This window comes from Microcebus murinus, chromosome 8 (assembly GCF_040939455.1).
Source record: "Microcebus murinus isolate Inina chromosome 8, M.murinus_Inina_mat1.0, whole genome shotgun sequence".
Classification (NCBI taxonomy): domain Eukaryota; kingdom Metazoa; phylum Chordata; class Mammalia; order Primates; family Cheirogaleidae; genus Microcebus; species Microcebus murinus.
In genome coordinates, this window is record NC_134111.1 from 85158934 (window position 1) to 85185209 (window position 26276).

The following is a 26276-nucleotide window of genomic DNA, read 5'->3' on the forward strand; positions in this document are numbered from 1 at the left end:
AGTAGCTGGGACTACAGGCACGCGCCACCATGCCTGGCTAATTTTATATATATATATTAGTTGGCCAATTAATTTCTTTCTATTTTTATAGTAGAGACAGGGTCTCACTCAGGCTGGTTTTGAACTCCTGACCTTGAGCAATCCGCCCGCCTCAGCCTCCCAGAGTGCTAGGATTACAAGCGTGAGCCACCACGCCCGGCCTGACTCCACCACTCTTAACAATATACAATAACAATCTCTTCACCTAAGAGGGCCACTCCACCTTGTTTTTCCATAAATAAATTTCCCTTCATCAGTGAAATGTGTCTGTACCCTGAAGACACAAGATTTTCTACATCCTTCTCTATTTCTTTTTCATCCCTTCTCCCTGTCCCCTGACTTTCAGGACCCTGATAGGTTGACTCTTAATACTACTTTAGTTCTACTGCCATTTTCAAGCTATTATTCTACTTCCACCATTGAGTAATTTTCCTTATTTTTGTTGTCTCTATTTTTGTCCAATCTGTCTTTTGTCTTCAGGACACCATGCCGCATTCATCATTGTCACCCTGTTCTTCCTTTCATCATTGTCAACTATAGTGGTCTCAACTCTGGCTGCACATTAGAATCACCTGAAAAGCTTAAAAAAAACAAAAAACAAAACTGATTTTTCAATGGCCCTATCTTCAAAGATTCTAATTTAATGGGAAAGGGCCTGAGTATCATATTTCTTAAAATCATTTTCCAGGTAATAATCACTGGCCTACCATTATGCTCAGCAGTTCCAACATCTATAATAAAGAGTTTCATTCCTTCCTAGCCTCATAATTACTTACTTCAAATTTTAAGTATTTTCACTTTGTTTCTCCCAACCCATCACTCAGACATGCCTTACAACTCATCATGACTTGAAATAACTCTACCATCCACCAGCATAATCTTAAACTCTGACATTGAAATAATTGCAACCTTTTTTCTCACCTTTCCTACTTCAAGTTGAAGAAGCTCTAAACTGTTACTATTACCCTATTTTGTTCCTTGACTTTTTCCAATTCATCATACATGATGAGTTGACTTTACTGACTTCAAGTCTACCCATCCAGATGTGTGTTCAACCATGTCAATAATAGCACTATCTTTTAGGAAGAGATGCTTATTCTGCATTTATCACTTTTCAACAGAGGGGAAGGAATTTATCCTTCTTAGGAGGAAAGTATTGGAAGAATACTTGAGGCCTCTTCTCTAGAGACCCGGTTTTTCAATTCTGCCAAGGGCTATGTGGGCAAGTTTAATTCAGTGAAGAAAATACTTAGATGTGAATTTGTATTCCACATTCTCTAATTCAGCTATATCAGTAACAAATCCTTTGTTCTGATATCTCAGTGACTTTCTTACCATTGGTTTTGGTAAGAAGAACCTCAACCACAGATTTAACTAATTTGGCTCCCTTTATTCTCATTTTGTTGAATATCTGATCTGGGAACCCATAAAATAGGGTTATGTCCCCCAATCACTCTTTTACCTGCACATTGTTTGAGAAATGCACAAAGTCACACTTATTGGATCCACTGTAATTATTTACTTTTATTTTATTTACTTTTAAACCCAGTTAGACCCTCATTATTGCATCAGTTTTTAAGTTCCTTTTATGTGCTTGCTATTTATCTCCTTCCCCATAGCTATTCGTACTCCTACCTTCTCTACTCTACTAAAGCTCTAACACTAAATCTACCCTCCCTCAATTTTTCAGTGAATAACCTCAGCTAATACAGTTTGGAGCCAACCATATAACATTTACACTCTTTATGTTCCACCTCACTTTAAAATTTCTCTTTATCTCCATCCATCTCTTCTGTGCTTCTTCCTTAGGAGTAACCATACTTTTCCCCTTGATAATCCTTCACAACATTCTCAGTCTCTAACACTTCATTCCAACAAGTTCTCTCATTTGTTTACATCAGTAATTTCTCCCTCTCTGGAAAATAATTTCTTTCTTCCTAAGGATATGGGTATAACAAAGTCATGAGCTGAAACCCAAATCCTCAATCCTGTTACTCCTTGAAATGACTTTTTTGTTTTCCTTCCTTCAGCATATAATTCTTGAAAAAAAATCATCTAGATTTTCTGATTTCACTTTTTTCTTTCTTTCTCACATCTCACAAAATTATTTAACTCCCCTTAAGTCAATGTAAATGCCTTATTTATAATTCATCAATAAAATCACAACCATCCTATCAACAGCTCTTTCTTTTCAGTCCTCACCTTATCTTTATCCTTTTTCCCCTACCCAATCCACTCATATCCCTGCCTCCAGCTCCTTATATAGATAATAATATAAAGTTGCTGTTCCTGCCCTACTTTATTTATTCATTTATTCACATAATTATTCACCTAGACCTAAACAGATTTCTCTCCCAATTTCTCAGTTTATTCTTAATTCCCTATTTTAATAGATGACATAATTTATTCCCTAATAACTCAGGCTCAAAATGTCAATGTCATTTCATACATTAATTTCTTAATTCCTCCCTCATTCACTATACACCTCATCCTTGCCATGGAGTACATTATGCCCCGGGATTTACAAGGGAGAATAAAATAATGTCTCTCCTCAATGATCTTATACTGTGTTGGAGAAGACTGACAAGTAAACAAATGAAGCATGTGATAAGTGCTGTTTTGGAGGCACCACTGAAAGGCAGTCAGAACACGGACTAGAGAGTGATTCATGTTGTGTGAAGGAGTTGGAAAAAATGCTTCACAGGAAGCAAGTACTTCTCTTCAGTCTTTAATAAGAACTGGACATTTGAAAATAGAGAAGGTAACTCCAAGAAGCTATTAGCAAAGGATTTATAAAGTCAAAGGTTTGTAAAGCCATTAGAAATTTGGTTTGACTGGAGTATGGAATCAAAAGAGAGTAGTAGGACAAGAAGAACTGAGTCTAAATAGTTATTACAAAGTTCTCCATATGCTGGTCTGCTGAGCCTGTGATCAAAATTGCTTTTAGGGCAACTGTCCTAGCAACAATATGGTGCAGGGAAAATAGTCACCTTTGATTCTACTTCTACAATTTTCCATGCATTTCTGACATCTGTTTGATGATTGCAAATGTGTCCTTCACATTGCCTTTTACATTTTCTCCCTACTGTTTATACTCCACTGCCCCCATCCTGGTTCAGAAAATCAGTCAGTACCTTTCCATTAAATATCCAGACTACCGAGAGAACAATTCTAATCATGCCATTCACATTATTGCAAACTTTCTAGGATATTCCACCATCTACTACATTGAAGGTAAATTCTTCATCTTGACATTTAAGGCTTTCCACAGTGACCTGTCTGGTATTATCAAGTGGACATGTCCAGTGTCACAAGCAAGCAGCACTTTCACCTGATAGTTATATATAACAGAAGCTTTTCCTCCCCTACGCCTTCGATTTGGGTTTCTTTTACGTTGAACATCACCTTCCCCCTCTGCTTTTCAAAAGCCTGTCCAACCTTAAAAAATTATTTTAAAATGCACCTCCTGTCAAGATTAAAATTTTAAATTACTCCAAACATATGTGATTGTCTTTCTTTGCTTTTGCTTTCATGAAACTTTCTACCACTTTTATAATGTAATGTAAAAATTTATCTGATGCAGCCATCCCCCAACCCATTCCCATACAATGTAAATTTTTGACAATGACACTACATGTTATTGGCTTCCGTTTTCTTTCATTTCATTTCAACACATTGACTTACACAAAGTACATGTCAATTAGGGTAGTTACTTTCAACACAGTTTAGAAGTCACTACCTGTCTTTTTCTTTGAAACATCATAGTTAAAGATAACTATGTGTTCAGTCATGGTAATTTATTGTGTGCCAAGCAAGAAATAAGGACCTTAAAACTATCCTCCATTGCCTATATGTTTGATGTCTCCTCCCTACTCTACTGGCCCAAAAGGTAAAAAAATATATAAGCAAACTGGATTAATTATGTTTCAAACTCCATGCTCAGAAAGTTTCTTCAGGCACTATTATACCGTATGAGAAAAAAGAAAGTTAAATTCAATGAAAAAACTGGCATTTTTAACTTTGCAATGCCAAATAAACAATATGAGTTAGTTCTCTTTTTTACTATTCAATTCATTGATGTCAAGTAGTTACTACCAGATCCAAAGAGAAACACTTTACCGGAAACTGGGATGTCCAGGCTCTCTTGTGATTTCCCTTTCTTAGACTCTATTATATCATTTCTTAACTCCTTTATTCAGTTTTGTCTTGAAATGGTTGAGCTGTAGGCACTTTACTAATATATATTCTAAATATTTTTTTTTGGTTCCATTATAAAAGCTCCCAGCCTTGAGATAAAATGGGAATGATGATAAATAAAACAGAGTTAAATGTTGTTTTTTTCTACTCTAACTTTATCTAAGGAAGCAATATAATAATGCAGAACAAGATGTACAGACTTGTATATAGCAACCAAATAGAAGATGTTATTATATAAAAACGTGATGGAAACTATTCTATTCTTGCCTTTTTCCTCCTACTTAACATGACAGTAAACTATTAGCAATTATTGTAAATTGATTATGAGAGTTTATTAATGTGTTGAGTCATTCAGCAAATATTTATTAAGTATTTGGCATGTCCTAGGCCACTGTACTAGTTATTATTAGTATATTTAAAAGAATGTGCACTACAGTAAGTGTAAATCAGAAAAGGAAAGGGTGGTGACAAAAAGAAATAGGGAAATAATGCCTGCTAGGAATTATGGGCAACGATTCAAAGTACCAAAGAGAGATATAAAAATGGCCCAAGCAGATGGGAACCTAATTGCTACTCCAGAGCAGGAATTAACCAGGGAATAAAGAGAAACCTCCAGTTTAAATTTGAAAATGAGAATCAACCATTTCAGCACAAGTGAAATTTAGCGTGCCATCTAGACTTCGGATGCTATAGGTAAAAACAATGTCTAGACAAATATTGCCCTTTATTCTAGTTTGAATAAAAATAAAACACACATGGAGTGAACAGGAAGGACATCTAAAAGACCTTGAAAAAAAATTCCCCCTGGGAAATGTTTTTCTTCATAAATTAGAAACATACATTTTTTTAAAAAAGATATCATCAAGAAAATCCTATAGGATGTTATATTTACTGAAAAAGAGCTGAGACATAAACAGAAATGGATGAAAAAAGTTACACTATGAAAAGGAAGATGAATATATTAAAAATACATCAAAATGATATTAATGACACAATAGCAGATTTGATACCATAGAAAATTGAATTAGGGTGTGGAAGATAACATTTAAAACTTTTTCCAGAGAGTAGAGGAGAAAAATAGATTCATTCACAGTATACAAAGGAACAAAAAGTTGGAGAAAATGACATAAAAGATGACAGTTGTAAAGGTCTGAAAATAAAGAGCTGTCACACAGATTAATGGTATTTCAGAAGAAAATACCAGAACACATGCAACCAAACCTATTTCCATCCATACTAAATGTCTATATATGCAGTTTGAAAGAGGTCCCCAGATATAAATGAGAAAACTACATCTAAGCCTATTGTACAAAGTTAGGCATCCACCCCCAGGACTCACAGCACTATGTTCATTCCTTCTAGTAGACACATCCTAGATAACCAATTTAATTGGAGGAATACAGAAAAATCTACACGTTTATAGGGAGAAAAATGTATTAGCTGTACTAAACAATAAACAATGCACCTTCAAAACCAAAAGGCCAGCACATAACAAAGACAGATGCCTAGCAAAGTAGCATTCACTTAGAATTTGTTGAAATAATAATGGTCTAGACAATCATAAATTAACAAAATTGAAAAAATAAAAAGCAAAAGAAGTAGATAACCCGAGTGGTACCATAGATATCCTGGGAAGAATGGAAAAAGCTGAAGAGATGTAACCTCTAAAACAGGTGCTGGGACCAGATGGTTTTATAAATTAATCTTCTCAACCTTCAAGGGATGTGATAATGCCAATGATGTTTAAATTATTTCAAGACGTGAAAAACAGAAAGATAGCTAGGTTGTTTTATAAAACTACTATAACAGCAATATTAAAACACGGCAAAGAAAACAAAATAAATAACAATGGCAAACCAATTTTACTTTTGAGTATAGACATAAAAAGTAATATATTTGCAAACTGAAATCCAGCATTGTATTGAAATAATGTGAGAATCAAGTAGATCATAGAATAACAATAATAGATTCTTAATAGGAAACATATTAATATGCTCTCCATACATCCCATTCCCACCTTCTCAAATACTTTAACTGATGATCTCTTTATGGCAAAGTAGGACAGGGTTAGGTCTATCTTGTCCATTGCTGTATCCTCTATGCCTGTCCCAATACCTTGCCAGAACAATCAATGAATCTTTCTCAATATGTGAAAAATTGAATGGAGAGGTTGTTGCAGACTGAAGGGAGATATTTGCAATATATAAAAATAAAATTTAGCAAATGAAAAAGAATGAGTCAATTACTAGTTGGGAGGAGTGGAGTATGAGAAAATAAACACAATTTTGATATATCACTTCGGTTTAGAAATGAACATTAGAAAATTAATCCCAATAATGTAAACAGATAGTATTGATTTAACTACAAATGTAATTTCAGGAGGATGAGGGAGGAGTATGTGATACTATTTTAAGAAAGTATAATAATTTTCCATAATAAATGAAAAATCAAAACATAATCTAATATGTATGCATCAATTGATAGTAGTTTAAGCATATCATTTAGGTACTGTATATAGAGGTACTTAAATTGTGTAAAACAAAACAACTGGAAGAGTTTCAATCTGGTTGTTGCTAGGGAGTGGAATTACAGAGGCCTAGGCAAGGGACTGTGTGTTTTTAGTATTGCAATCATCCTTAAGTATTATAAGCAAGATCCTAAATTCTTAAATGACTTTAAAAGTATTGTTTGAGCTTTTAATATTTTCAGCATATATTTGATAAAATAAGAATTTATAAATAAATTAAGCCTGACTGTAACAACATTAGTTTTAAATGATAGTCTCTATTTGAGATAAGGATAGAGGAAAACTGGTCTTAAAATAAACTTATTGGCTGGGTGTGATGGCTCACGCCTGTAATCCTAGCACTCTGGGAGGCCGAGGCGGGTGGATTGCTCGAGGTCAGGAGTTCAAAACCAGCCTGAGCAAGAGCAAGATCCCATCTCTACTATAAATAGAAAGAAATTAATTGGCCAACTAATATATATAGAAAAAATTAGCCGGGCATGGTGGCGCATGCCTGTAGTCCAAACTACTCAGGAGGCTGAGGCAGAAGGATTGCTTGAGCCCAGGAGTTTGAGGTTGCTGTGAGATAGGCTGATGCCAAGGTGGCACTCACTCTAGCCTGGGCAACAAAGCAAGACTTTGTCTCAAAAAAAGTAAAAAATAAAAAAAATAAACTTATTGTAGGATTCAAATTCAAAAATTTAATCAACAGGGCATTTTTGCATTATGTATTAGCCTTAGTAATATATAATTTTTTTATCTAGTAACCTGTTTTCTTAGAATTTATTCTCAAGAAATAGTAAAGATCATATACAAACATTTACATCATTGGCTTTGCTTGTGGTCTGTCATTCTCCTCTGACTTCCCTTTAAATGTTGGAGGTTTTTAAAGTGTATACTTAGGCCCTTTTTCTATAGTGTTTCTAAGCATTCTTATCCAGGCCTACAGTATAAATTACCATCTACTCACCAATAATCTATAAACTTTGTCTCTATCTCTAACTTCTCTTCTGAGACTAGAACCTCTTATCTAATGACATTTTAGAATTTCCTCCATGGTTGCTTCAAAAACACCTTAAGCACAATACTTAAAAGTTGAACTTATGATATTCTTCCCTAAAGTTTTCCATTATCTGAAGTTCTCTAAACAAATCCATCCAGTTCCTCAACTCCAAATTTAGGGGTCATCACTAAAATTGCAAGCCATGACCAGCCATTTACCAAATTATATTGACATAATCTTCTAAATGTTTACCAAATCCCTACTTCTCCTTAAGACTCACACTACTTCTGTCCAGTGTCAAGATATAAGTATCTGCTGTCTGAGCAACTAACTGCTCTCCCTACACATATTCATGCCTTTGCAATATACTTTTTACATGGCTATCAGAGAGATTCAGTTTTGTAATGTGGAATATGTTTCACTGATAACGTATCTATACGCAGGCATCAATTTTTTGTCAATAATAAAATATGAGTCTATATACAAATCAATAACTTCTGCAAAAGAGCTATAAGATGTGAAGTGTGAGGATGATGATAATGAAGAAGGAGAATGAAGAAAGAGAAATAAGTGGAAGAGAAAGAGGGAGATGAAGAAGAAAGAAGAAGAACAAAAAGAATAATAAGAACAAGAACAGGGAGATTGAAACATGTTCAAAATAATTCTCTATAGGTAATTTTAAACACTAAAAAAAAAAAATATGAAGAAAGGACAGCAATACTCAATTTCTTCCCAAATTCAGAGAAGCTCAACAATTTTTTCAAAAGCAACCACTACCAGAAAATAGACTCTGAATATCAATCAGAACTAGTCCAATTCCCTCAGAGGCACCTCCTCTTTATTTGTTTAAGATCTCTTACAGTGTCAAGAGTCAAAGAAAAAAGGAGTGGCATATGAACTGATCAAAGTAGAAGATAGAACCAATCAACTAACCAAATAAAAGAATGGATTTGTACAACATGGCTTCAGCTCCAGCTATTGCTTATGCCCAAAATGCTCCCCTCAACTTCTATTCCTTTATTCCCCCTTATTATTAAGATTTCAGCTCAAATATAATATCCTTACTGAAACTTTGCCTAACTTCCAAAACCCATATAATACTGTTTCTAACATCCTGATTTTACTTTCTTGTGTTTATCACAGTGATTATTTGTAGAGATTTTATTAAAGTGTGTCTCTTATTCATTAGTCTGTGAGTCATTTGAGAGTAAAAATACATCCTGATATAGCATCAGAGCCTACATTAGTTCCTTGAAGGCACCCTATAAATATTTTATGAAGAAATGTGTAAATAAAAAATGAGAATAAATAAATGAACAATCTAAAATCTCACAATACTTGATTGTGACTTTTGTTTTGCTTTCTGAGTTTAGGTCTGTCTTTAGGTCATGAAAATGTTGGCTACAATTAAATTTGCTTTATGTGTGATAAAAAGTAGAACAAGGAAATCACTTGATACATAGAAAGTAAATCCAAGTATCTCTCTCACTTCCCTAACTTCAATCCCACAGCACTGACCAGTGTTAATTATTAACCTCTATATAAAGTCTTCCATGCCTTTCTCCTTGCTCATAATAATAGCTAAGGTTTATTGAGTGTATACTATATGCAAAATGTTTTTCTAAGCATTTTACATTATGATTTCATTTATTTCTCAAAAAACTATATAACTAATGGATGTGGAGTGAACTGTATGGGGGAAGAGCATGCTTGTAGCCCTGACTTGTAACCAAAATGTTTGTACACCCATACCTCCGTGATATTCTGAAATAAAAAAGCTACAATAAAAGTACAATACCCATTTTACAGATAGAAAAACTGAAGTACAGAGATATTAAGCAACTCATCCAAAGTGGGAAGGTCACGTAGCTGGTCAGAAGAAGAGCCAGCATTTGAACAAAAGCTCAGGTGATCTGGCACCAGACTCTTCTATGACTTTGTATTGTATCTGTTAGAAGTATGCCTGGCATATAGTAAACACTCACTCAATGTATGCTGTTGTTGCTGTAATGTTTGTTTTAATAAAATAGAATCTCACTCTACATATTAATCTATAACTTGCTTTTATTATTTAACAATATAGTATAAATATTTAGCATCATCTCTAATCTATTTATGTATATGAACATATCTATCCACATATAGAAACCATTTTACAGAAATGGATTCCTTTATGCTTGGAATTTTTCTCCCAATTCCTATCTTCTTCCCTTTATCCAGTCACTCTCTCCATTCTAACATATTAACAACCTGATTAAAATGTGTTTTGTAAAATATTATGATTAATCCAACTGCACCTACAAGTTCAACAAAAAAGAAGAAAGCATTTCAAAGAACAACAACAAAAACCCCACAAACACATTCACAGACAAAGCCCTTTGATCATTACTTGTACAATACAATATCCTATTATACCTACTTCTACGCATTTTTTCTTTTCTCATTTAGATTTATCTGGTAGAACTAATTCAAAATCAACTAATAGAATTATATTTTATTATTTTATTGACTATATAGTAGGCTCAAGAATAAGAGTTTATGTCAAAATTCTTTTCTTGATGTGCACTTCCTTCTAGGTTTTTGCTGCCACAAACAATGCTCCAAAAAAACATACTCAGATGTAAATTTACACACGCTGCTTTTATTGCAAAGAAACACATCATTTTAAATTTTAATAGATATTATCAAATTGCTTTCCACATTTCTACACTAGTAAATGAAAGCACCCTTTTCCCCATATGCCTGCCAACCAGTAGGTGAATTTGAAGTTGTCACTTTAGTTTGCATTTCACTGACTAGTGACTTTGAAAAATCTCCTCATAGATTTGTATTTCCTCTTATGTAAATGGCCTATTCATATTCTTTGTCCATATTTCCTATGGAAATATTTTGTTTTTATTTTATATATGCTCTTTATCATCTGCATTGGAAATTTTTTTTATCAAATCATATTTTTCCTGTTACCTTATTTATAGTATCTTTCACCATTGAAAAATGTTTACTTTTTTAATTAACATATTCATATTTTATACTTATCCAAATTACTAACTTATTACCTATCAGCTTCAAATACACCCTTCTAAACTCAGCTATATGATCCTGAGGTTGAAACTCTGCAATCCCCATTTCTACTTACCAGTGGTCTCCATGTTGAGCTCTGCCCAAGGAGGAGCTAAGGGAAATGGTGAAGCTGCAGAAGGATGCCAGGACTTGGTTCTTTGTGTTTGTGTATCTACTTCCTGTGGGCTTTTTGTGGATGCAAGTGGCTTGCTGCTTCGTTCCCACAGCAGCATGCCCTTCCTACCGCATCAGCTGAATCAATTTTCAATTTTTTCCAAACTCATAGAACCAGCCTCATTGCACTCTCTTCAAAGACACTAACACCAGCTGAGCAGCACCTCATTTTAGAAGTCTATCTTTAACCACTTCGGTATGGCGCTTCACAGCCGGCACCCATAGTCCGCACAATAGTTTGTGCTGTGCATTGACGATGAATCCGTTTTGCTCTTGTGTGATGAAGAAAGCTTGAAAGCACTGAAAGCTTGTTTTACTTTACAGGCAGCTTTTACTTGTAATGTAAATCAGAATAGGTAACATATACATATATGTTTTCCTTACGTTATTTTTAAATGTTCACAATTTTATTTTGATAAATGAAAAATTAGAAAAGTCATATCACGGCTGTTGGCTAAAATCGACGCTCGGCTGTCGGCTACAGTTGACATGCATGTTCATTTGTGACTACCGACTGTAGCCCACGCTAGTACCGAAGTGGTTAAGCACTTCCTCTAATCTTGAAGATGTAATATTCAAACTTTTCTTTGGTCCCTCAGCCCTAGGGATGGTAGTTGCTCCCTGCAGTTATGATCTACCTCCATGATACTTTAGAGTCCTCTTTTTACCCTTTTAGCTCTCACTTCAATATTTATATAATAATTCACAAACTAATTTGGTTTATATTTTCTTAAATACAAATAATTCATTTGTCCTAGATTTCAAATTTATTACCATAATAATGCTTGTATTTTTTATTTCTTCAATAGTGATGATTAAATCTTTTTTATTCTAATGTATATATATATTTTTTTCACTTAATTAAATTAACTAGATTATATTACTGGTTTTGTGTGTGCATATGCATGTATGTGCATGTATACGTGTGTTTTTAGGTCCGTATATGTGTTTTAGGTCCATATATGTATATGTGTGTTTATGTATATTACATGCTTGCTCATGTGTGTCTGTGGGTTATTCACGTATGTATATGTGTTTTTTATAGCCATGTAACAAAGCCTAGTGATAAGAACATTGTGTAGTTGTTAAGAGAGTGTAGTTATTAACTTGATGCTCTAGTTCAGGATTCAGCAAACTTTTTCTATAAAAGGCTGGATTTGAAGGCCTGGGATCTGTGTCTTAACAACTCTGTCATCATAACACCAAAGCATTCATAAACAATGTAAAAATAAATGGGCATGCTGATAATTTTTTCCTCTATCCCATGATTTGCCCAAGTAACTTGCCGTTTATTGTGTATATCTCGTTAAATATTACTTTCCCCGGGAGGTTTTCTGTGATTCTCTACTGGATCCTTATTATTTACGGTATCACCTGTACTAGCAACATCCATATCACCTGGGAGCTTATTACAAATTCAGAATCTTGGGCTCCAGGCAGTGGTGTGCTAGAGTTGGCTCACTGGCTCACACTGGTCCATTAGAGCTGAATATTCATGACTCTTCCCAAATCTGAGTTCAATGACATCAAGTTGGTAGCTTGAAATTGTCCATGGAGGGAATATGTACACTATGGAACTTGGCAAATGCTACAAATGAGTGTTTCAGAAAACAAGCTTTCCAGCACGCCATTGGCCTAATGAATAAGAATCTGCATTTTAATAAGATCTCTAGGGCATTTGTATAAACATTAAAATTTGACAAGCACTAAACCAAATCTTTTATTTGCACAAACTACATGTTAGAATCATATGCTATGCTAATTAAAATACATATTCCTGAACCTCATGTGTACATATTGATTTGGAAACTCTTTAAGTAGAGCCTCATAAGAAGAAATATTTTTATGTAAAAATATTCATCTTAAGCTTTCCGCTTAGTTCTTATGCACCCAAAAGGTTGACAATCACTGCTCTAAAATATCTGTTCCCAAAGTATGCTTTACTTTCTAATTTATCATAGAGCAGGACTCAGAGTCATGAAAAATTATTCCCAGGCGTTGAGACCTAATCACAGAGCTTATAAAATTTGTATGACTGAATTTCAGAATTGTTATGGACTGCAGACTCCTTTGTGTCTTCATTTTTCACCTTTTAGAACAGGAATGTGTATAGTGGGCATCTTGTGCTTGTTCCAACAATGTATCCTGGGTATATGGGGGTAGATAATTTGTCTCTTTTAGTTTCACAGGTCTATACATTTAGAAGAACTAAACTCAAGGAGTTATAGTTAAGAAACTATACTTCAGGCACATCATCAACACCTGGATCTAATTTAGATAAATTTCTGGCCTTCCAGTCAATGCTGTGATTGGATGAAACTTTTGAGAGGACTTGGGAAGGGATTGCATGTAAGAGGACATGAATCACTGAGAGCCAGAGGAGTACTGTTTCAGGACCTTCTAGACCCCCTCATTTGCCTAACGATGGTTTCAAAATCATCAGGGTTGTTGGAGTATGGTAGGGAGGATGATGAGGTAGAAGGAACTTGAAAGTTCTTAGTACACTGGAGATTGAGTCCAGCACTTTCTGGAGTGATCACATGTGTAAAGTTAACCTCCTTCATGTGTTTGCTGAAGTTCCCACACTGCTGCGGATCTCACCTGTGAAATTCATCTCTTGACAATTATATCTCTCTCTGGCAGGATGTTTTTTTTTTCCTTAGGTTGGAGCAGGCATCCTCAAACTACAGCTCATGGGCTACATACGGGCTCCCTAGCACATTTATCCGGCCCTCCAGGTGTTTTTGCTGCCACTGCCTGTCCTGCGTAGCAGCCGACTTGTCCTGGGCCCACAATGCACACTCTCTAACAGTCTGAGGGACAATGAACTGGCCCCCTCTTTAAAAAATTTGAGGACCCCTGGCTTGGAGGCATCCAGCAGAGAAACCTCAGACATACAGAAGCCCTCTTTCTCTAGTTCAACTACTAACCCTTTTAAGCCTCCACATGGATGAGGAACTTCAAATTCATCACACATGTCTTTCATCCATGGTGATGGCTACTCACTTTGGAATGTGGATTCTATTGCCTTCAGGCTTAGCTCAAACTTCCAATTTAAACATTCTATTACTCTAGTAGTGTAGTTGGCATATCGTGGATTTTAAATAAATATTTCTTGAGTAAAAGAAAGCTACCCATTATAAAACTGAGTCTTATATTTGAGGATTTTTCCTTTCTGAATATATCTTTTTATCTTATTTTACCAATGATCTTAAAAATTCATATCAGTATCATACAAAAAATTAAAAACTCATATTGTCTTCTTAATTTGAGAAGCAAATACTGTCATAAAAATTATAGCCCCTTAATTTGTGTAAAGTTTCAGTTATGCAAGATGAAAAAGTGTTGGAGATCTGCTTTATAACATTGTAGTTACAGTTAACAATAATAAACTGTAGTTAAAAAATTGTTAAGGAGGTAGATCTCTTGTGTTTTTATAAGCACAATAAAAAATATATATCCCTTCAGAAACCTTGAAAAAAGGACATGATTTTCATTAGAAAAAAAAAAATTTATTAAAAATAACAACAGTATACATTTAAGCAGGTAATAAAATCAGTAATAATGTGAAATAATTTTCTGTATTTGGGAAATTTGAATTGTGGGATAATTAATAATGAGAAGAATTAATTGAATAGATAACAGAAAGAGAAATGATGAAATTAAGAATCTATTTGCCCTGACATGTGATTTTTTTTCCTCCTTTTGCTTATCAGGAGTGAATGAGATTGACTCTGAACTTGAATATTTGTTTTTATTCGTGTTTCCCTCTAATGATGGTACTATATTTTCTTTGCATTATTTCCAATAACTATGTTCCTTGTAAGACCTGACTCTATGTTTTCCACATGAATTTTATGAGGATGGTGATTTCACAGAGAGGTTAGTTTTTTTAATGCAAGAAAATGTAGATATTTTCTGAAGGAAAAGGCACTTCTACAAACAACTTTGGTTCATTTGATGCTGCCTGCTCTACCCTGTTGTACTCAATCACTGTGTTAGATATATTGTGACAAAAGGCTCATTTTCATCAAAAGAAATTCCCAAAGGGTTTACAACTTAGATGAAATGGAATTAATTAAATATAGTCTAACGTAAGGTGATTGGGAACATACATATATATATATATATATATATATATACACACACATATATATGTATGTGTCTATGTGTATATATATAAATTGCATTTTAGTCAGTTTTCATGATACTGGGAGCATTTTTTAATGCTTGTTTCTGAGTGGCATGAAGAATCTTACATAAAAGCTTTTCCACTTTCTGAAAAATAGCTAGTTTCTTTGGCAATCAACATAGAACAAAGAAATAAAAAATACTATGTCCTAAAACAGATCCACAGTGGAAATTTGGTAGAGGCAAGGCAAACTAACATTAATAAATGAAGCTAATTAGGCTTGATTTGCATATTTAACTCATCTTAATTACACATGGATTCAGCAAACATTTTAAAAGCTGTAATCAATCTTTCACAGACATGGTTAGTTATTTACATGAAATAACAAAAACTAAGAGTCTTCTTAATGATTACTCTGTTTCCAATTTATTTGCCAGTGAGATCATTCCAGTAATAATAATGAGAATTTATTATTTTAACAGCTTGTAAACCTATAAGACTAAATTCTTTAGTTTCATAAATATAATTTTTAAATTTTGCAGAAAATGTGAAATATGAATTATTCTATTATATTAAAACATTTAGCCTTGTTCAGTTAAAAAATAATCTTCATAAAATTCTTTTGAAATTAATTTTTAAACTTGATAACTAAGGTAATAGCTATAATAGAAACAACTGCACCTAGCTGAGAATGAATAGGGAAATGTTTCTCTCATAGCTGGTATAAACTTTAGGTCCACCCATGCTTAGACACCGTTTGCTTTCTCTTAATTAGTAGTACTTTTAATTGGTTATAAAATTTGAAATAAAAATATATAAAGCACAATTATACAATATAATTCCCCTTTAACTTCAATATATTTTATTTAGAGAATTTTTCTTAGATGTTCTGAAATATTTTACTATAAGAAATTTTTTTCTAAAAATATACAGAAGTGATCTCATAAGGAGATGGTGCTTCTATTGTGATGTGAAGAGCTAGGCAGGTGTATTAGGAGTGGCTAAGAACAAGAGGTACTGTGAACAGGAAAAAAAAAACTTTATTATAAAAATTTAGTGCAAAAAACTTTATTTTGTGCAACTGTCAAATTGTTTTGAAGTTCCATTATTAGGGCTCTCTTTCTTGGAGTTCCTTCCCGTGGGGCTTCTTTTATAAAATCAAAATTCCTAAGAGGTTGTCCTTTTTGCCTGAATTGCCTTGAAAAGGCAGAGGTCATGTGGTAAAGAAAGGAAAGTTGGTGAAGGGTAAACTTACTATATTTACTTAATATGTTTCCTAGGATCACCCTGTTTGTAATAATTAAAATATATTTATTAAATGTCTTTCATGTGCCAGATCATCATTGTGGTTATAATTATAAATTATATACCCTGTTCTACTCAATCACTGTGGTAGATATATGTGACATGAAGAAAATAGATGTTATCCCCACTATCATAGGAGCTTGCAATCTGTGTATTGTGATTATGTAATAATTAACATTTATTGAGCACTTGCTGTGTCCCAGGCAGCAATCTAAGTACTTTAGATGAATTGACTTAATTCTCAAAATGGCATTATGTTGTACATACAATTCCTATATTATTACTATTTCACAGATGAAAATGCTGAGGCTTACAGTGTTCCAAGGACCAAGTAAGAAGCAAAGCCCAAATTCAAACCCAAGCAGTTTCACTCCAGACACTGTGCTGTTAATCATTACATTATATGTATGAATGATATTCAAGTCTGTTTAGATATATACTCAAATATGACATAAAATATGCAACTTTTCATTTCAAGACTATTTATATATAAGCTCAAAATACATTTATACGATATTTGTAATTTCTATCTATAATGCAATAAATACTGTAATGCCACAGTTTAACTTTTTGAAACAAGCTAATTTCCCAATGACTATTACATTCCTAAGATATTTTATAGGTAGTAGAATAAGGATATCTCTAGCCCTTTGTTCTGGGTTGAATTATGTCCCCTTAAATCTGTATGTTGATGTCCTAATCCCCAGTGCTTCAGAAGGTGATTGTATTTGGAGATAGGGTCTTTAAAGAGATAATTAAGGTTAAAGGACACCATTGGGATGGGCCCTAATCCACTGGTGACTGGTGTCACCATAAGAAGAGATTAGAACACAGATATAGAGAAAAAAACAGGTAAAGATATAGAGAGATAGCAGCCATCTACAAGCCAAGATAAAAGGCATCATAATGAAGCCAGCCCTACCTAGACCTTGATCTTGGACTTCTAGACTACAGAACTGTGAAAAAATATATTTGTGTTGTTTAAGCCACCCAGTCTGGGGAACCTTGTTATGGTAGCTCTAACAAATTAAATTCCATTAATTGTGTCAAAGGATAAGAACACCACTCAATATCTGAAACCAAAAAGCTAAGTGTATAGTATACTTATATGTGGGAGAGGCATATTAGTCAGTTACACATTGAATAAATCCAATTGCTGGTCTTAGGTCCAGTTTTCGTGAAGATTACTTTGGATTGTGTTGGTCACAGAGGCAGAAATGGGTACTAGTTTTAGAATAGTAGCTTGGGTTGGTCAATGAGACTTGTTTTTGCCAGTTACAGAAGTAGAAGAAAGTTGATAACAGCCTTAGAAACATGTTCACTGCAGTGAATCTTGAGCCAATTGGCTGACTTTCAAATCATGACTCTATTGCTATTTGGCTTTTAGAGTGCTAACTGGAGTTGTCATTGATTAATTAGATCATTTTCAAACAAGTTGTCATTGTTAACTTGTAAGCAGGGCTACAGAACTGTTACTAATTGATTAGAGGAGTTTAAAACTAGTTCTGGTGTTTGTTACCATGGATATAAAACAATGAGTCTTTTCCTGGGAGAATGGTAACTTTTTAAATTTAGCCAACAAAAATTAATAAGTAGAACAATGAATAGAAAAAAAAACCTACAAATTAATCTATAAATACTAATATTCCTGACTTGTGTAGGCATTAGCTAATCACTTTACATGAATTTCTCCAACTGTAAATGGGGATTTAAAATACTACTAATTTTATATAGTAGAGATTAAAATAGTTACTATGTGTATTTGGCATAGTGTTTATACAAATAAAATATATTATCAACAACTTTCCAATGAGCTGAATTCTAAACCTTGCAATTTCATTCCCATATCACATTCTTCATCACCACCATATACTACCTCTCATAATAAAATGCACATATAGCGCATGATTTAATTTATTCAAGAACTGAGGTAGACACATGAGATGTTGAGGAAAAGTAATTGTATGTACACAGATTTGTCCATAATACACACAAAACATATTTACGGTGGTTGCATATGGGATGTGAAACTAACTTTTCATTGAATAGTCATTTGTAATACTTGATTTTACAGCCATATTGTTATGCTTCTTTTCTTAACAAAATAGAATTAATTTAAAAATTGGGGTTTTTTTTACTAAAAAGATAGGAGGGAACTTTCTGGAGTGATGGAAGTTTTCTGTATCTTAATCTGAGTTGCAAAATGTATCTTAGCTAGATATAAACAGATAAAAATTCATTGAGCTAAGTAGCTAAGATACATTTTGCTACACGTAAATTATGTCACTAAGATAAAATTGCTTTAAGATGTCAAAAAGACATTTTTAAAGGTATCCTTCAAGGGAAAAAGCTGAATACAGTGGGCTCACTTTATATTATTAAGACTTAATTTTTTTTCTAAAGAATATTAAATTCATTGGTTAAATAAGTAAGTCATTATGATGAGAAAGGAAATTTTTGAGCATTAGCTCTTTAATGATTTTAGTGATAATATGTTTGGCTGCTTGCTTTGTGATTTAATTTAGACCTAATTTTTAAGAGTTTTTAAGGTTTTTTGTCTTTAGTATTAGGCTTTTGATAAGTATTATTTTAATATTTTTTCAACTTTTCACATGGCACTGACAGTAAAAAGGCTTTTAATATTCTAGAGGAGACAAGATTAATCTTTATTCATAGGGTTTATGTCAGTCAGGCTAGGCTAGATTGTATTATGGTAACAAACAACTTCCAAATCTCACGACATCTATATTTTGCTCCTATTCTGTGTCCTTCATAGATTGGAAGTGGGAGGCTGGGAGAGACTCCTGCTTATCTTACTCAGGGATCCAGAATGATCTAGCGGCCACTACCTTGAATTCTGCTGGTTTCTGCTGGAGAGAAAAAAAGTATTCTCTAGAGGGATTGCACTTGTAATTAAAGGCTGGAAAGGTAGGGTTAGGGGAACATGAAAGGGGTGTTACATTTTATTTCCACTCACAGCTCTTGAGCCAGAATTTATTACATATCCTCACACAACCACATGGGGACCAGGAGGTGCATATACACCCAAAAATGAGGAAATTGGAAAAATTTAGCAAATGGGCCCACTCCCTTCATCTCTTTGCACATAAAGGGTTAAATGACTTTCAAATTAGACAATGGAAGGAGAAAATTTTATAATGGAAGGAGCCTCTTATGGAGAAACCTTTGCTCTGAAATGCAAATAAATCTTCCCTGAAGAGGCTCCTTCCATTATGGATAACCTCATAAGCTAAAGCCCTCTGTTTATAGCCTGCAAAGAGGGGAAAATAAAGCAATTAGGGAGAATGGGTGATCATTTTTTATGGGCCACACCTATATGGGACTTATTTCACGACTGCCTGCGTTTCACTGGCAGGACATCACACTTAACCTCAAGTCTGCTGTGTGCCCAAGAGGAAAAAGAAGGGAGTTTTGTAAAACAGTTTCTGCTACTGTAATGACTGGTCGTAAGACAAGGGGTCAAGAATATTAGGTCTCAGGCACCATTGAAAAGGTTATGTTTGAGTTGAGAGCAGAGTGGGAAGAACAAGGACATGTATCTATCTACATGAGAGCATGTGAGGTAGAGAAAAAAAAAAAAAAATACAAAGGCAGGAGCATGGTAGACCTGTCAGAAAACAGGAAGGCCAGTGTGACAGCTTTATGTTTTTTTGTCTACGTTTACTCATTTATTATCCTGACAGGAAGAAGGAGGTTTCTGTATCAGAGATCAAATCATTTCCTTACTCACAGAACAGTTTGTGTTTATTTTCCATTCCATTCCCAAATTCCCCATGGAGACAGGAGGTAAGCAATGACACCCAGGTATACCCTGTGGGTATAGTGAGATTATGTACCACAGAAACTATGAATCTCAGTTTTCCTCCTTTCCTCCAGGAGTGGATAGGGATGGGGGCTGGGGGCGGATAGATTGAGAAAGTTTTGCTCGGAAATGTAAACAAACCTTTCCTGAAGAGGTGGAAAAGCCTCTAGGCTTGCAACCCCCGATGTAAACAAATGCCTCTAGGAAGATGTTCCTAAATTTCTCCAGGGGTCTCACAGTGGAGGGAAGCCATTTGGGTTTTGTTTTGTTTTTTAGAGACAGGGTCTTGCTTGTTGGCCAGGCTGATCACAGCTCCCTCCAATCTTGAACTCTTGTGCTCAAGTGATCCTCCTATCTCACCTTCCCAAGTAGCTAGGACTACAAGTGTGTGCCAACACACCTGGCTAAATTGTTGTTTGTTTGTTTGTAGAGACTGGGTCTCATTAGGTTGCCCAGGGTTGTCTAGAACTCTGTCCTCAAGCAATCCTCCTGCCTCTGCCTCCCAAAGTGCTGAGATTACGGGTGTGAGCCACTGTGCCCAGCAATAAATAATTAAGGTCACATAGCTATTAGGTGGCAGATCCGAGCATTAAGTGCCAGGCATTTCCACCCCCGAGGCAAGCAGTAGAAACCATTACTGCACACAGCTTCTCTGAGAGAATCAAATGCTGGAGCAATGCATATTGGGTCACATGATAATTCTTTTGTAAACTCTCCCCTTTTTAAAAAAATTTTCTCCTTTGAAAGCAAAAATTCTGACAAGAATTCATCAAAGAGGATATTCCAAATTTTAATGTCCCAGTTTGGGTATTGCTTTTGATTAAGGCTATTTGCAGACTAGAATATTAGTAGCCCAAATATTCCCTATACCACAAAAGAATAGATTCATTTTTATCTTAGGAACAAAGCTGGATAGAAAAGCTTTTTTAACTTTTCTTAATTCATGAAACATTTATCTTCAAGTCAGGTTTTGTTATAGCAGCACAAATGTGGTCCGTCAGCATTTCCTTTATAACCCTATATTTCCAGGGCTTTTCAAAAGTGCCTTAGAGATTCTACTTTGAATTAAAACTTGGCATTCAGAATTTGAATGAAAAAAATACATTTTCCTTACCAATTAATCAAATAGTTTAGAGATTCTCAGGTTAGAAGAACACTAAACACAAAACTTTTTTTTATTAGTGCAAAAAATATCTTAAGACAAATTTGCTAATTTAAATCTTGGTAAAAGTATTAACATCACTATACATGTATAATATTATATCACTATATATTAGTTCTCAAAGAAAATTAACCATAAAAGTTTCTAAGATAATATAAAAAAAACCTAATTATAACATTTTATACTTTGCATTTTTGGCTTTGTAAGTAATTTATTTCTACTTTGGGAATTTGGATGATTTGAAGTTCTCAGCATAATTGGTTTGAAGTTATAACAGTATCAAGATACTAAACCAGAATAACAAAGGGTAGGGGGAGAATCCTGAGAGAGTGCCAACGTGTTTCAGTGTATTTTTGTGAAATTTAAATTTATGTGGGGAAGTTTTGCACTGTATGAGCAGGGATTGATTCTGTAAATAGATATTTGAAATTTAACTTGCTGAATACAATGGCAATCGTGAAAATTAAATGAAGTTTAATTATAAAGCCTTTCCAACTTTGTTTCATTCAAAAATATTCCACAAATGATCGATAACAATGAGGGATATCATGATGATGATCTATCTTTAGTATCTTATTTTGTAGTCTTTATGTAATCTCTCTCCCAGCCTTAAAAGCTTTAAGGCTAAGTTAATACAAGGTAGTTAATGAGAATAGATGAAGCCTTTTGAGTAAATCTGCTTTTCTCCTGACTGATTTCCCTGCAGCCACACTGGCTTCCTTGTTCCAGAAACAAATGAGGCAAACTCTTACCTGGGGACGTTTGCTCTAGCTTTTCTTTCCATGTAAAACACTTTTCCTCCAAATGTCTTCTTGGCCAATGCCCTTACTAACTTCAGTATTCACTCAAACTGTATCTTCTGAGTGAGGCCAAACTGGATCATGGGATTTGATAATATAATTTGCCTTTAGCCCCCTAATCCCCAAACTCCTGATATCTGTAACCTTGCTTGACATTTTCTTCTTTTCTCATTTATCATCTTCTAACACACTTTGTGCCTTTTTAATAAAATGTCTATCTTCCCCCACTAGAATATAGGCCCATGAGGATAAGGTTCTTTGTCTATTTTGTTGATATATCCTAAGCACCTAGAATCTGACTGCCATATATTAATTGCTCAAAAATATTTCTTGAATGCACAAATTATCGTATGAGATCTGAATTTCAAAGCCAGTAGCAAGAATCTCCAAACAATTGTCCAGATATAACTTTCCCTGGTTCTTCTATAGAATTTGTATTTCCCTACAATAGTCAAGAATGTCCTTTGAACATTTATATCAAAATGAAAGGCCTCACATTTAGATCCTCATTGTACTGTGTTATGGATCTATCTTTCTTGGATAGATCCATAACACATTAATAGTATTTTATAGTTAATTTTAATTTTAGCTATTGTTTGGAGAAGAGAAGCTGAATGGATAGATATAAGGTATAGTTTTAACAAAACAAATGATTGTTTCTGTATTAAAAAAATACCACTGTATAGATTTCATAATATTTTATATACATTTAATGATATTAATGCTGAACTGCAAAAATTTAGAAATTAAAATGTAATTCTAAAATTTAAAAAGAGAAAAAACAACTACTGCTCCCACCCCTAGCAGGGGTGGAAATGCTGTGATGAAAACAAGAGCTTTGTCCCCAGACCTTGAAAACTACACTATTTGTGAAATGGAGCTACTTATTGAGAATTCACCACCAGCCCAATGGTGTAAAAGCAAAAAAAATAGAATTTCAGTGTAGATACCAGCACTGTGGCACATTCACCAGTGGTGTAGCTTTGTATGATTCTGAATGGTAGGTGAGCTAATATTTTTTATTGTGAAAATGTATTAATTTTTTTATTAGGCTAAACAATTGTTTTAAAACTTACATAAACGTATTTTTCAATTCCTTTTCATGTATCAAATGGGATGTATTTAATTTTATTTCTGCTTTGTCTTCCTAGGGTAAATGTGAGCAGTCACTTTATGGTCACATGCATTCTATCAACGATGCCACCTTCGCTCCAAGGGTAAGTTCAGGTTGCCCAATACATTATTTTAATGTTTCATATATAGAAATTCTTTATGAAACAAATTACCAATGTTTAATGGTAACTTAATTGGGTGAGGAGAACAAATTGAGAAATTAATTATAAACAATTAAAAATATATAGATAGTATAGGGTTACAGAATATTAAAACATCTTTAACACACACACACACACACACACATACACAATAAGTAGTGGCAGGATTGAAGAGGAATTCTATTGTATTCAACTCTACTTAAACACATTTTAAGAACGTTTTATCTAATTTGGACTTCAAAAAAGTAAGTGCAATATAGACTGCATTAAATTGTAATGCAGGATCATAAGCATAACTAAAGTTCTTGAAAGGAAATCTGAAGAATAAGAAAAACAGTTAAAGAAACAGAAATTTTCTTCAGTTTAGAACAGAACAACCTTGATTTGACAGCTTTTCAATTCCTCATGCAAAAGTTTCAAATATATATTTCTTCATATAAACTAATTACAAAACAAAAGTGTTTTATTTGCAACTTCAGATATCCATTCAGATGTAAAGATGATTTCACCAACAATGAAAATTGTTAAAACATTGCTTTGAGTCTGCCGTGGTTTAAATGCAACCCCAAAGATTATATGTCACAAACTTATTCCCCAATGCAACAGTGTTTGGAGTTGGTGAATGCGAGGTGTTTAGATTATGAGGGCTCCACCCTCACAAACAAATTAGTGTCTATTAAAAAAGGGCTTGAGGTCATGAGTTCTATCTCTTTCACTTTGTGCTCTCATGCCCTTCTACCTTCCATTACGGGATTATAAAGCATGAAGGTCTTCATGAGATCCCAGTGCCATGCTCTTGTACTTCCCAGTCTCCAGAACTGTAAAAAATAAATTTCTTTCTTTATTTATAAATTACCCAGTCTGTAGTATTCTAATATAGCAATAATACAAAATGAATTAAGACAGTTGCTAAGCTAATCGAGGGTGTCTTTAAAAGGGTTCAGATAGTAATCATGGAAGGATGATTTAAGTTTGATTCTTCTTGGATGAAAGTTGTTTGTCTAAATAAATGACCTCTCAAGTCTGTTCAAACTCTATGATTTAATTATATCTAACATTTTAATTTGTCTCTAAGTTCCCAGTAGAGTAAGAATCTTAATTCCATATTCTATTTCTTTTCCAATTAGCTGAAAAAGAAATCTGAGAGATTACTTACATCTAACTTCAAAATGATAGCATAGTCAAAATTCTGTTTCTATCATGCTATTATTATTCTTTTTAAAAGAGGAAAAATGCTCACTAAAAATTATATCTAACAAGGGAGTGTTGATTGCTCCAAGTGAAATTGTGCTGGTGTCATTGTCAGGCTTGGGAATTTTAATGATCGGCTCAACCACAATTATATTTTAATAGATTTGTCTTTTTTAAGGAATATTCCACTTAATTGACTGTAGTGAGATGATTAGTTCAAAATTATATTATGGTTTGGTTGTAGATACCAAGCAAAATTGTTATTTCTAGAAGAATATAGAGATATTTAAGCATTATGGTCTCATGTGATATAGGATATAGTTTTATGCTAAAACTCTATTAAGTATCTTATAGCTTTACATGTCCTGAGAAAATTAAATGGAAGCTGAAATGAAGTAAACTAGAATTCTGTAAACCAGGCATTTTATTTTGGCAAGCTATATCATAGCCGAAAAAGACACACTGTTTGGCATTCTAAATAGAAAAATTAATAAATATGGAAATAGACAAATTAGATTTATAGAATCAGCAATCAAGGAAGACATACATTAATTATAAATATTTCAAAGGGCAAGATGATAAATATGAGGTCCATGTATTCAATGTCAAAGTAGCTAACCTGTTTCCATGTACACACTTTGTTCATACCAAAAGGATTGTTACAACAGTTTCCAAATAAATATCCCCAAGCCTCATTAGCATTTCCCATTAATTTCTTTCTTCTTGCCTACAAATATTTATTAATTATTAAGAAAACAGTGTTTAGTTGTGATAACTGATGTTTCTAAGTAAAATTTTCATCACTTATATTAATTGTTTTAAAATTATTTTATGTCCCATACCTACTAAGGAATGTCAGGAGGTTGGGAGGCAGCAGTGACTGCAAAGCACAAAAACCTTTGGGTATTTCTTGAGAACATGACATCATGACACAGTTCACATTCAAACAATCAGACAAAGTTGTGATAAGAAATGTATTATATGGTGCATATATAACAGACAAAGATTTTAATTATTTAGATTAGCCTTGCTAATTGTTTGATACCTTTAGTGATGGGCATTCATGTTACAGTACTAATTAAAAGTTAAATTTAGCTATTTACATAAACACAGTCTTAGGAAAATTCTGCAAATTCAGCTTTAGAAGCAGAAATCACCAATATAAAATTCAATATTATCAAGTTAGAAATCTAGATTTACAGAAACAGTAGTGATGTTAGCAAGATGGCAGAATTGCAGGTAGACCCCTCATAACCCCCTACAACAACAAAAATTCTGCACTCATACACAGACAAAAATCTATCCACAGGAGTCTGAGAATTCAGATAGGAGGCTGTAAAGCTTCAGTGGAGCTCAAGACCTGGGAGGGTCTTTTGAGAATACAATCCAGCACCTGGATAGCTGACCCACTGGTTGTACTCCCAGGTTCAAGTCCAGAAATAGCCCCATTCCCCAAGGGGCTTGGCTATATCCCCATTTGGCCTTGAACCTATACCAAAGCCATCTGCCAAGGTTCAAAGAAGAATTTGCACATATTAATGCCTCAGAAGAAAGGCTCATCAGCCTACTGACAATGGTCTCTGCAGTAAACATCAAAGTTGCCCTGTGGC

General features: G+C 34.0%; 1 protein-coding gene across 1 annotated transcript in view; it reads left to right on the forward strand.

Annotated features, from left to right (window-relative positions):
* SPAG16 (sperm associated antigen 16) overlaps positions 1-26276 on the forward strand; it is an 838437-nt gene that overhangs the window by 555878 nt on the left and 256283 nt on the right. The window contains exon 14 of the mRNA XM_020288215.2: positions 23353-23418. Coding sequence (XP_020143804.1) covers positions 23353-23418 — 66 coding nt within the window. The remainder of the gene's footprint in view (positions 1-23352; positions 23419-26276) is intronic.